Here is a 13,505-nt window from a genome sequence, read left to right on the forward strand (position 1 = left end):
CTCTCTCTCTCTCTCTCTCTCTCTCTCTCTCTCTTCTAATCCCCATTGTTTGCAAGCTGAGCACCCTTCTCCTCCTCTGGCAGCCCGCTTGAATTGCTGTCCAGTTTTAAAGTATGTCACAGAAGCGGTCTTGCCTTTCAGTTTCTCTCTCTTTGCTCCCTCTTCCCCCCGTCCATTTGGAAAATATTTTGGAAGAGTATTCCATATAGCCAGGAATGGGTTCTGTTTGGGAATTTGGGCATTTAAAGGGTGTATGTTCACGAATGGGTTGTAGCCAGAAAGGACTGATCTAAAGCAACCCTGGGCTGCAAAGATCTTCGGGAGGCACTAAGGATATGCTCAGCCTGGGGCTTGGGAGACCCAAAGACAAGATGTCTAGGTTTGGATCCAGAAGGCTATATATAGAAGAGGGATGGATGTGTGTGTGGAGAGAGGATGTGTCAAAGGGCAGTACTACTGCAGGAGGACAAAGCTAGAGAGGTGTGGCATTTAGCTGTAGGCAAAGGCACTTTCTAGCAAGGAGTCAGGGCCAAGAGCGAAGGATAGAACCATTAGAGGATAGATGACTCTTGGCACTGGGATTGTAGCAGAGATTCTAAATGCTTGAAGATTATCTGCACCTTCCTTTGTTCCATTAGCCCAGCATCACAGGCAGATATTAAAGCCATTAGCAGGTCATTCTCTTGACTTTAAATGGACCTGCTTGGACCCTGCTGAGTCGGGGCACTTTTAATGGCTCCGTTGATGTAGCCATATGTCTGGTCTTTGGAGATCCCTAGATGAAGGCATGGGCTTACCCACAGTTCAGATATATAATGCAAATTAATTATTTTAATTAGAGTCATATACATTTATAGAAATCAGTTAGCTAAACTGTATCTGGCAGCAGTTTAACAGTCTTTGTGAGTAACTGCTGCAGTTGGATGACATTCAAGGGGAAGTGAAAGCTTGCTGGTCTTCAGCTCTTGTGGGTATGTATATGGGAGCGTTCAGAAAATTCTGCAGTCTTCAGAGACTAGAACCAGGTGAGAGATTTCACGTCTGTGCTGCCTGGTTTCTTCAGAACTTTCAGCTTCTCGGGGTGTAGGAATTAAATCTAAGACAGAAGGCAACAAGTATCAGGTCTCCTAGCTCCTAGATCTAATGGAGGCTCCAACTGCATGGCCGGAAGGAATTGCAGAAGCCTTCTGACCCTGTTCTTGGAAGTTTTTCTCCACTCCATTACAGAATCCCTTTTACAGTCATACAATTACACAGCTTCTCCTTAAGTTCTTTCATGGACCAGAATATTAATTTTTAAGAAAACCTATTCCATCCTTGGAGTGCTATAAAGCTCTTCACAGTGTGAACCGGTCTCCCCCGCCCCCTCCCCCCGTGTTGTTTCTCTGTTAATCCTGGCTCCCCATCCTTCAGTCATGGGAAATGTATACTGTCTGGATAGTAGCCTTTTGGTGATTTGTGGACAGTGACGATACAGGCCACCTCCACGTTCGTCTAATAAGCATTTTCAGACTGCATTCCCTGCCCTCTTCCCGTGTTGGGAATGGAATCCAGCGTCTTGCCTGTATTAGGCGTTTATCCTAGCCCAGCTTTCTCTGATTCTCTGGGAGTTAGTCATGTAGCTTGATTTTTTTTTTTTTTTTTTTTTGCAACTCACTTTACATCCTTACTGCCGCCCCCCTTCCCAGTCACCCCTCACACAGTCCCCTTCTCCTCTGAGAGGTTGGAGCTGACCCCCTAGGTAACTACCCCACCCCACCCCTGCCCTCAGCACATCAAGTCTCTGCAGGACTAGGCACATCCTTTCCCACTAAGGCCAGACAGGGCTGCCTAGTTAGACGAGTGTAATCCACACACAGGCAACAGAGTCAGCCACCCCAATCCCTGTCCCCCACATGGCTTGATTTTAAGCCTCCTTACCCATCCTTGAAAATGTGATCTCCCCCTCCCCCCCCAAAAAAAGACAGACCCAGTTATATCCATAGCCTATAACTTGCCTGCTAACTTGATCCCCTAGACGAACTCACAGGCTATTGCCTTTGGAAACAATATCCCGGGGACTTGACTGCACATTTGCTTTGCTGCCTCTGCATCTTCGGAAGTCTAAGACTTCATTCCTTTTCTTCTATTGTAAGTGTCACAGAAATCCAGTGTGATTTTTGTGTCTGTGGCAGGGGAACATTAAATAACCTTTATAATAAAAGAGTACCTGAAAGGAAGGAAGGCAGACAGACATTCCAGTAAAAAAAAAAAAAAAAAAAAAAAAAAAAAAAAAAAAAAAAAAAAAACCAGGGGGGGGTTGGGGGAGAGGGAGCAGAAACAGCAACAAAGTAACTGTGCGTAAACAAAGGTGAGCAAGCAGGGCCCAGGAGAAACGGTCAGATAAGCTAATCATGAAGTCACTTAAGTTACACTGCACTGAGCCTGTACAGGGGAAGATGCCCATGAAGCTTCAGAGTGCAGCTGGGCGGTGGTGGCACCTGCTTTAATCCCAGCACTTGGGAGGCAGAGGCAGGCAGATTTCTGGGTTTGAGGCCAGCCAGGGTCAAAAGGAGTTCCAGGACAGCCAGGGCTGTACAGAGAAACCCTGTCTCAACAACAACAACAAAAAACCCAAAAAGAGTGCAGATAAAAAAAAAAAAATGGAGTGCAGGTGTACATGGTTCTACTTTGTGGAGAACATATTTTAATATATAAAATATGGATTTCTATAAACCTAGGTGGGAATTAACATATTGCTAACAAATGTTATTCATTTGGGCCTCTGAGGTAGTGCTTGATGTGGGATGGATATTTTAGGTTATTTTAATGTGTTGGGGTGATGTTTTCGCGTGTTTTATTTATTTTTTTCCAGATACATCTGAGCCAATAGCCAGGCATAATTTTTTCCATTGCATTAGGACATGTTCTTAAGTGACAAGTCGAGTGTTTGTGAGAGTGTGACTATTTACTTTTTACCTTCATTTAAGATGTTCTAGTTGTTTATTTTTATTTTGTGTATATGGATATGTTTTGCCTGCATGTATATCTATGCACTACATGTGTGCAGTGCTTGCAGAGGCCAGTAGAGGGTGTCAGACCCCCTGGAACTGGAGATAGAGAAAGTTCTAAGATGCCATGTGGGTACGAGAACCAACCCTACATCCTTAGGAGGAGCAGCCAGTGCTCTTAGCAACTGAGCCATCTGTCTAGCCCCCAAGAATATAAATATTTAAGAATTAGGTGCTGTTTTCACCATGTTGACATTTTTAAAAATTGTTTCTAAAGCCCTTTCTGACAAGGAGTGTGTATTGGTGTTTTCTTGGAAGCAACATAAACATCAGATTTTTTTTTCTAATGAGCTTATGCTAACAGGGTGTGATAACACATGCCTTCAATCCCAGCACTGGGGCGTGGGGGTGGGGGCAGGCAGAGGCCAGTCCTATGTACATAGTTCCAGGACAACCAGAGCTATATAAAGAGATGTTGTCTCAAAACAACAACCAAACATAAGAGTGTATGCTTGGGCTGGAGAAATGGCTCAGCAGTTAAGAGCACTGATTGTTCTTCTGAAGGTCCTGAGTTCAAATCCCAGCAACCACATGGTGGCTCACAACCATCTATAATGAGATCTGACACCCTCTTCTGGTGTGTCTGAAGACAGCTACAGTGTACTTACATATAGCAATAAATAAATCTTTGGGCCAGAGTAAGTGGGGCCAGAACCAGCAAAGGTCTTTAGTTCAATTCCCAGCAACCACATGATGGCTCACAACCATCTGTACAGCTACAGTGTACTCAGATACATACAGTAAATAAATAAATCTTTTTAAAAGAGTATGCTTAAAGAATTTCACTGCAATGAATTTATCTTAAGAAAAATATCTTATGAGTGATCATTTGTTATGGATAGGATTTTCTTTGCAAAGCTGTCTCTCTGCCTCTCTCTGTTTCTCTTTGTTTCTTGTCTCTCTCTCTCTCTGTATGTGTATACACATATGTACATGATTATGCATGCAGAGGGCTGAAGTCAATATTTATGTTATACTTTCTTTCTCCACATTATTTTTTGAGACAAGGTTTCTCACTGAACTTGGAGCTCACTAACATGTAGGCTGGCAGGTCAGCCAGCGAGTCCATGGATTCTCCTGTCTCTGCCTGCCTCTACACTCAGCCCTTTATGTGAGTACTCAGCTCAAGGCTTTTATGGCAAGCATGTTAACCAAAAGACCCATCTCCATAGTTCTGCAAAGATTTTGTAAAAGTGGAAATTGGAAACAGCACAAATGAGCCTTAGAGTTTTATTGCTGTGAAGAGGCACCATTTAATTGGGACTGGCTTACAGTTTCAGAGGTCTAGTCCATTATCATCATGTAGAGGGAGCTAAGAGTTCTACATCTCCATCCACGGGCTGCAGAAGGAGACTGTGTATTACACTGGATGTAGCTTGGGCATAGAAGATCTCAAAGCCAACCCCGACAGCAACACATTCCTTCAATAAGGCCACACCCGCTCTGACAAGACCACACCTCCAATAATGCCACTTCCTATGGGCCATGCATTCAAACAAATGAGTCTGTGGGGCCATACGGATTCAAACCACCACTGGTATAATGATAGATTTACTGACTAAACTGCAGTCAGAGAGAGTATACTACAAACCTGTAACGGCTATGTGAGGCCGGCGCTCCACACAAACCCATTTGAACTGAAGGCATAAACCCTTGTAAATGATATACAATGATGTTCATGGACCTGTAAGGGGGAAATGAATAAAACCTCATTTTAGTTTAACAAATAGGTACATGTGTAAAAATAAAAAAGGATGATAAATAAAACTAACATTGGAGAGTAGAAATATTAGATGATTTTTACTTTCATCGTACTGTCTACTGCTTTACTCTAAGCCCATATTATTCCAGCCTTTAAAAAATGAGTAAAATTAGTTTTAAATTTAAAAATAAAACCGTCTAGGAGACATGGGCATCCCCCATTCCCTAGAAATTCACTCCTTCAACTCTTCTTGTTTCTTCTGATGTTTTCCTACATTATTTCTGAACCTAGTTTTCCTGTTTGAGACAGTCTAGTCAAGGCCTCAAACCCTCTACGTGACTGAGAATAGCTGCCCTATCCTCCTGAGAGTTAGGGTTACAGTTGTGACCTCCTCGCTCAGTTATGTGGTGCTGGAGGTGAAACTCGGGCACTGCATGCCAGGCCATTCCTATACCCACTGAGCCATAATGTCAGCCCATGAGAGATAGTCTTTTATTGCCACTACATAACTTATTAGTTGTGGTTACTAACCGTCATGGTAAATGTGGATTAACTCTTATATACTCCAAGTTTCCTTCAGTACATCTTCCTGTGTCGTATTTTAATCTTGGGAAATCACTTCAGTGTTTATTTTAAAGATATAAATATTATCCAGGGCTGACTAAATTGTGAGCTATGCTTTACTTTGTATGTGTGAGCACATGTGTGCAGGTGCCCTTGGAGGCCAGAGGAGGGTATTGGGATTCTTGGAGCTGGAGTTACAAGTGGTTGTGAGCCTCCCTTTGTGCACACTAGAAACTGAACTCAGGTCCTCTTCAAGGACAGCAAGCGTTGGAACATGCGAGCTTTAGGTCTGATGCTATTTTTATTCTCAACTTTTATATTTGATCTATTTTTCCTAAAAAATATATAGAAACTCTTTTCTGTTTCTAGTTTTTTTGGGTTTTGCCTGGCATAGCTCTTGGAGGCACAGGCAGGTGGGTCTCTGAGTTTGGGGTCAGCCTCATCTACATAGTGAGTTCCAGACCAGCCAGGGACACATTGTGAGAACCTTTCTCAAAAGCTAAAATGAAGTAAAATATAAACTAGAATATATAGTGTTGTTCCCTGTCGTCGTTGATGTTGTTTTTCATTCATTGAACAGGATTGATTGGCTTGTGGGTGAGGTAGGGAAGAGGTTCTCACTGTATAGATGAGACTGGCCTACAACCCGTGACCCTCTTGCCTCTGCTTGTTCATGAGCTGAGACCACAGACGTGGTCAGTTCCCTTCCAGATAGTCACAATCTGGAAATTTTGGTTCTTTGGGACAAACTTTATTGAGTTATTTGGTAGTGTCTTATTTGGTAGAGGCTCCGTGACAAGTCAACTCTTATAAAAGAAAGTGTTTAGCTGGGGCTGGCTTACGGTTTCAGAGGTTTAGCCCACTGTGGTCATAGAGGGGAAGCACTGTGGCACACAGACAGACGTGGTGTGGAGCGGTAACTGAGAGTTCTGCATCTTCACAGGCAGAATGAAGAGTCTGAGAAACCTGGCCTGGCTTGAGCTTCTGAAACCTCAAAGCCCAACCGCAGTGACACACTTCCTCCAGGCAGGCCACACCTCCTAGCTCTTCTCAAGTAGTGCCACTCCCTGATGAACAAGCATTCAAATATGAGTCCACTGAGGCCATTCTCATTCAAACACCACAGGCTGTTTCTAGCCTCCAGGACCTTCCCTATGTGAATATTGGACTTCTTGCTCGACATGGTCCATCTAGTTTTGTTTCTTGGCCTGTGGTATTTGGTCACTTTCTCTTTTGTTCATTGTTATTTTTTTTGTAATTGTCTGTGTAAGGGTGTGTGTAGGGGGTCATGTAGGGGTGTGTGTAGGGGTATATGGTGTGTGAGTGTGTAGGGGTGTGCATAGGGGTGTGTGTACGGATATAGGGGTATAGGGGTATGTGTAGGAGTGTGTTACAGTAAGTGTAGGGGTGTCTATAGGTGTGTATAGGTGTGTGTAGAGGTGTGCTGATATCAGTCTTCATCACTTTTCATCTTCTGATGCGCACTTCACCTCCTTGATTCCACTGTATTAGGCGGCTTTCTCTAGGGAGCAGGGCAGGTTCACTGTGATTAAGAGAATAGAAGGCCGTGCCACTGAGCTTCCTGGTCAGATCTAGGGTGACCTTGTCCACAGTTTAGTCGAGCTGTCCATGGGGATGGTGATCTGTGCAGCCCTAAGGCCATTATGCCCATTTCCCAGAGGGGCTAAGGACAGGGTGTTGTGGCCTATGGTCACAAGCCCCTTGACAACACCGATGTCTGAGATGGCCTTGCCTGGTTGGTTAGGTGACACAGCTCTGCTGAGTCTTGAGTGAGGTGTACTTCCGATGCTTCACACCCAGCACAAATGTGTGGCCTCGGCAGAAGGGGCAGAGAAGGTGATCTTCTGGGACAGCCTTCTCTGAGGTAGTAAAGACACCAGTAAACTTTACATCACCATCACCCCATTTGTTGTTGTGGGAAACTAACTCCTGGAGGTCAGTGACATTCCCATTGATGACAGCTTTCCCATTCTCAGTCTTGACTGTCCTATGGAACGCGTAGTTGAGGTCAACGAAGAGATCACAGATGGCAACCATATCCACCTGGGCAAAGTTGAAGGCAGCTGTGGTGACCAGGTGCCCAGTCTGTTCACTCCCACTATCATGTCTCAGCCGGTGTGTCACGGGACTGTCTCAGGGATGTGGAGGTTCACAGAACCTAGAATTTAGGTTTTATGGTAGCCTGTGTCCATGTTCAGCTTTTTCGTTAGTTTGTTATTTGCTCCATTTATTAAAAAGGATATGCCTTGAGGTTTTCAGCTGTTCCGTTTGGATACCCTGTGCTCATTTGGTTTGGATATCCTGTGCTCATTTGATGTGCCTTGGCAATCCTCTCTCCCTGCACCTATGGGAGATGTTCCACTGTTGTTGTTGTTTGAGACAGGATTTCTCTGTGTAGTCCTTGCTGTCCTGGAACTTGCTTTGTAGACCAGGCTGCCCTTGAACGCACAGAGACCCGCCTGCTTCTGCCTCCCAAGTGCTGCGATTAAAGGCATGTCCCACCACTGCCCGGCTGATCATTGTTTTTAAGAGTACTCATTTCTCACCAGGTGGTGGTGGTGCACGCCTTTAATCCCAGCACTTGGGAGGCAGAGACAGGCGGATTTCTGAGTTCGAGGCCAGTCTGGTCTACAAAGTGAGTTCCAGGACAGCCAGGGATATACAGAGAAACCTTGTCTCGAAAAACCAAAAAAAAAAAAAAAAGAGTACTCATTTCTCATTAGTCACAGGGAAGGCTGCACTTTCGCCTCACTGAACTGTCTTTGTCAGAACCCATGCTTGTAGTATGCTGGCTCTACTGAGCAGAAACTTCCCTTCTCTATGCTCGAGAACAGCAGAAACAGCATTGGGGAAAATCAAAATGGCTAAATGCAAAACATGCCCTGCAGTGGATCCTGGCATGGAACAGGAACATTGGAGAAACTGATGAGATTTTAATATTGCCTGCAATTTGCAATTTGGTTACTAGTGTTGTGCTGATGTTAATGTCTTAATTTTGCAAAAAAATAATATTAAAGGTTATGTAAGATGTTATTTTCCAGAACGCTGAGTGCAGGGCAAATGGCAATTCTTTGTTATCTTTGCAACATTTTATACATCCCAAATTACTCCTAAAGAGGTTTCTGTTTGTGGTGTGTGTGTGTGCGTGTGGCAGGCTCGAGCAAGTGTGTGCACCTGCACTCGGCCAGCCCTCTACTGATTGTGCTACATCCTTGGTTCTCAAAGTAGAAAGTTACTGTAAAACAAGACTGAAGTAATTCACTAGGATGAACCTCATCTTACAGATTGTAAAAACTCACCTTTGAAATGCCTGTTTTGGGAATGGAGAGGGACAGTGGAGTTCTTTTTTTAAAAAAAAAAATCTATGTGGTAACTGGCTTTTTAGATTTCCTGACCCTTCTTGGGTCATTTCAGATGGCTTTTTTTTAAAAAAAATCTTAATAATTCACCTTGTTGTCTAGGTTTTCTTGAGCAATTGTCTAGTGCTTAAATAGCATACTCTTTTATGATTCATTTTTATTTGCTTTGTATCGAACTTATTTTCCACTGCTGTACTTTTACTTTGTGTAGTTATTTATTGGGTTATCGTGAAATTACTTTGGTGAATTGAGACCGGTGTTTTTAAGAAGTGAAATAGATTAGACAATAGAAATGTCGATACACATTGATTTATGAAGCATTAATCGTCAAGCATATACCTCTTTTCTTGGTGACCTGGCAATATTTATCAAAGCACAAGTGCATGTGACCTTTGACCTATCAATAGGGACTCTTATCCAGATATATAACTACAAACATGCAGAAATGATGTACGGGCAATTAACCCCACTGAGCACTGTTTATAATAGCAAAAGACTGGCAATAACCAAAATGTTTATCAGCAGGGGACTACCTTTTAGATTACGGTACAGTCCACACAGTGAAACAACCACTTGTCAAAAGGAGTGATGAATGACTCTATGTCCTGATATAGAAAGATAGCAAGAGTTCGTACTCAAGGAGAAGAAAAAAGCTTGGTGAAGACAGAACAGTGCGTGTGGTGTGTCACCCTTTGCAGGAAAAAGGACTATAGCAGCTTTGTATTTCCTCGAACAGCCGTGAAGAAGCTCAGGAGAGAGGATGGTATGGGCTGAGATCTGGGGAACTCAGGAGAGGGAACAACATGGGCTGAGATCTGGGTGGAGGGACCACTCTCTGAATAGGTATTTGATTTTACCATGATAAAAATACTTAGCATTACCATCTTCATAATTTTTTTCCAAGACAGGGTCTTGGGCCCAGGTTGGCCTGAAACTTGCCATATAGTTGAAGACAGCCTTCTGCTTCTGATCCCCCTGCCTCCACCTCCTGATTCCTGGGATTGCAGGATTGTTCCATCAAGTCCCGTTAATGAGGGGCTGGCAGAGAGGTGACTCAGGGAAACACTGCTGCTCCTCCAGAAGACCTGGGTCTGATTCCCAACACCCACATGGCAGCTCACAAGCTTCTCTAACTCCAGTCCAGTGAATCTAACAGTCTTCACATGTATTGAGTACACACCGGAACACAAAATACTCCTATAGATATGATGAAACAAATAAATGTTTAAAAAAAAAAAAGGAATTCATGTCAGGTGTGATGGCGCATACTTGTAAATCCAGCACTTGGAGGTCAAGGCAGGAGGTTTGTGAGTTCAAGACCAGCTTGGGTACATAGCAAAACCTTATCTCAAAGTAACAAAAACAAGCAAAAAAAAAAATTCCAGACAAAAGTGCCGGCACATGCTAGCAGGTCCTGGTGGCAACTGTAAATTCCCTCAGCCTTCTGTGTGAGACACAGAAGCATTCTGTTTACCACAAGCCTGGACTCTTCAGGCAAGCGATGCTGAAGTGTTTGTTCTGTGGAGTGTGAAGAGCTCAGCCAGGAAGGGAACTAGTTATTTGCTCGGTGGGTCTTCGGATGAGCAGGCGTGGATACGGCAGAGTCCTCATTACAGGCTCGGGTTCTTCTCCTAAGAGCATTCTTCTTTCCTTCATTCCTCTCAGGTAGATGGAAGAGCTGGACGGCAGCTTATCCCAGACTCGGAAAGCACACAGAATAGAACAGATGGTGGCAAGGTGGCTTCGGCGCTCCCGGGACAGCTCAGCCCGGTAAGGCTTCTGAGCTAACATGGGGGTCCTATCGGTAGGGGTTTGGTGTCCCTGTGGGAGGAAGTGTCTATCCTGGAAGGACCTGGGACTTCCTGTCCCTGGCGGCTTTGGTCGGCTGCCATATGCAAAGAGATGACTCTGCCAGCAGACTGAGTGTAATGTCTTTTCTTAGACCCTCTCCCCAACACATACACAGTCACACTCACCCCAAACCCACACTCATACACCACACACACACACACACACACACTCACACACCCATTCACATAGACATCCCCATGCTTACACATGTCTGACACACATGTCAATATGCACTTTCTGGGCACGTAATGTCAGTTTATATTCTTTCTACGTCCTTGTTTCCTGGACCTGCTTCTTTCCCATAGTCCCTGTTTCTTTCTAAACAAAGATGATATCAAATACAGATCTAATGTGGCTGCTACAAGACAACTTTAAAATAAAATTTCAAAGCCTTTGTTTTCGCCTGGGATTTTCCGATCTGATCCTGCCACAGAGCTGAAGTGGCAGGAGTCAGGTGTTACAGAGACGCACGCATCCCCCTGGCGGAGCCAGGACAGCTGTTCTGCTGCCAACTGGCAAACTTGCTCTGAGCTGTTCTGCCTGAGTTCGGATTCTCTGAGCCCCACTATAGGGGTGTGAGAAGACCGGTAGAATCAGCCCCATTTTACAGACAAAACACGAGGCTCAGAGAGGGACTTCAGAATGACTCGTTTAAGACCACTCTCTCCCCTATTCAAAGACTTTGATAGCCTCCATTTTGTAAATGTGTGGGCGTTTTACCTCTATATGTGCCTGTATCACACGCTTGTAATGCCCTCAGAGGCCAGAAAGGAGCCTGGTCAGATCCCTTGGAACTAGAGTCATATTTAAAAAAAAAAAAAAAGCTAGCCAGGCAGTGGGTCACACACCTTTAATCCCAGCACTTGGGGGGCAGAGGCAGGTGGATTTCTAAATTTGAGGCCAGCCTGGTCTACAAAGTGAGTTCCAGGACAGCCAGGGCTATACAGAGAAACCTTGTCTCAAAAAACCAAAAAAAAAAAAAAAAAAAAGCGTGGTAGCACATGTTCTTAACCCCAGCCCAGGAGCTTGGCTGAAGCACTGGAACTTCTGTGAAGAAGCACCCAGTCCTCAATGAGAGTCAACATCTCCGTGGCCCGCAGAGAATAAAGTGCACCGTGGATATTGTGTTCCACCTGGTGTGGAATTCCTTCTGGCTCAGCATCCTGTGAGACCAGCCAAATTGCTAGCCTAGAGGTAGCTGACTCACAGGAGCATTGCAGGTAGCCAGAGAGTGCTTGATTCAGGAATGAGACAGTTGTGATCCCAACCCTGTGGGATTCCACTCCACAGGTTCGGTGGTGAGATACAGGCTTGCTGTGTATCCCACTCTGTACTGGCTAGCTTTATGTCAATGTGACACAAGCTAAAGTCATCAGAGAGGAAGGAACCTTAGTTAAGAAGCCACCTCCATAGGATGGGGCTGTGGGAAAGCCTGTAGGGCACTTTTTAGATTAGTGATTGATGGAGGAGGGCCCAGCCCGTTGCGGGTGGTATGTGGGTTCCGGCTTGGGCTGGGCTGGTGGTCCCAGGTTCTATAAGAACAGTGTATGAAAGCATAAGTCAAATAAACCCTTTCCTCCCCTTTGGGTCATGATGTTGCATCACTGCAGTAGCGACACCGTCCTTCCCGCCTACCTTGTTCACTCCTTCTGTGCAGTAAGACTGACAATACCTGCAGAAGAGACACCCGTTTAACTTGGCGTTGCCTGCATCTTTCATTTGGAGCCCACGACCTCCTACTTCTTTCATAAGTGTACATGAAAGGCAACCAACCTCTAGAAAGTTCTGTCCCCAAATCCCTCTTCATCACCTACCATGAAACTCTACCATTCAAAGCAGACAGTTCAGTAACTTTTAGCATATATTTGCATAGACCCAGGATTGTGTGACTGTCACCATAACTCCATTCTGGAATGCTGGCAGTACTCTAACAAGGACCCCTCCTCCCCCCAACTAGTCCCAGCTGCTTTCTGCCTCCATAGAAATGCCCTTCAGATAGTTCTCATAAATGGAGCCACTCATTTGTGGAGCCCTGTGCATGGCGCCTTCCACTTAACCATTCAAATCCTTAGCATGATAGCATGAATCGGTATGTCCTACCCTTTCACCTCCAAATAATCTCCCACTGTTGAGTATTTTGTCTACTCATCAGCTGAAACTGCATGATATAAACATTTGGGTGGCCTTCATTTAGTGACTATTATGAATTATGTGAACATTTGCAGAAAGCATTTTGGAGGGTAGTGGCCAGGTCATGAGGTTTAATCTTTGGAAGGACTGCTAAACCGTCTAAAGTGATTCTCATGTTTGCATTTCTACCCTACTGTCTGCATTTCTACCCTACTGTCTGCATGTCTACCCTACTGTCTGCATGTCTACCCTATTGTCTGCATGTCTACCCTACTGTCTGCATGTCTACTCTACTGTCTGCATTTCTACCAGTGTAGTGTGAGGGTTTCCGTTCTTTGCCAAGACTTGTTGTTAGTCATCTTTTTAATAGTGGCCTTCATGGTAAGTGTGAAGTTGTCTTTCCTGTTCATTTACTTTTTAATTTTGTTCATTAATTTTGGTTGCTTGTCTTTTCAGACAGGGCCCATAGCCTTGTGCTCACTTGAGCTCACTTGGGCTCCTGTTGCTTCAGATGGCCTTAAATTCCTCACCTTTCTAAGTCTGACTCTTGGGAGCTGGAATTACAGGCATGTGCCCCTTACTTAGTTCTGGGTTCGTTGCTACGATAAAAAATACCCCGACAAACACCTCAAGGGAAAAACCAAAAAGGTTATTTTAGTTCACAGTTCAGGCACAGTCCGTTATGTGGAAGAGATGGGGCCAGCAGGGATTTGAAGTAGCCATTCATGTTGCTTCCTCAGGCAGAGAAGGGTGGTGCTCAGAGCTCTCTGTCTCTCTCTGTTTCTCTGTCTGTCTCTCCTCCCCTCCCCTCCCCTCCCCTCCCCTCCC

General features: G+C 44.6%; 1 protein-coding gene across 4 annotated transcripts in view; it reads left to right on the forward strand.

Annotated features, from left to right (window-relative positions):
- The window catches only part of Frmpd1 (FERM and PDZ domain containing 1), a 108,320-nt gene that overhangs the window by 34,728 nt on the left and 60,087 nt on the right, over nucleotides 1–13,505 (forward strand). For 3 of the 4 annotated variants that reach the window (XM_029533334.1, XM_021222267.2, XM_029533335.1), the window contains exon 2: nucleotides 10,362–10,466. In XM_029533334.1, the coding sequence (XP_029389194.1) occupies nucleotides 10,366–10,466 (101 nt within the window). In that variant the 5' untranslated portion in view covers nucleotides 10,362–10,365. The remainder of the gene's footprint in view (nucleotides 1–10,361; nucleotides 10,467–13,505) is intronic. The other variant, XM_029533336.1, reaches the window with a different exon arrangement.

Source organism: Mus pahari, chromosome 22 (assembly GCF_900095145.1).
Source record: "Mus pahari chromosome 22, PAHARI_EIJ_v1.1, whole genome shotgun sequence".
Classification (NCBI taxonomy): Eukaryota; Metazoa; Chordata; class Mammalia; order Rodentia; family Muridae; genus Mus; species Mus pahari.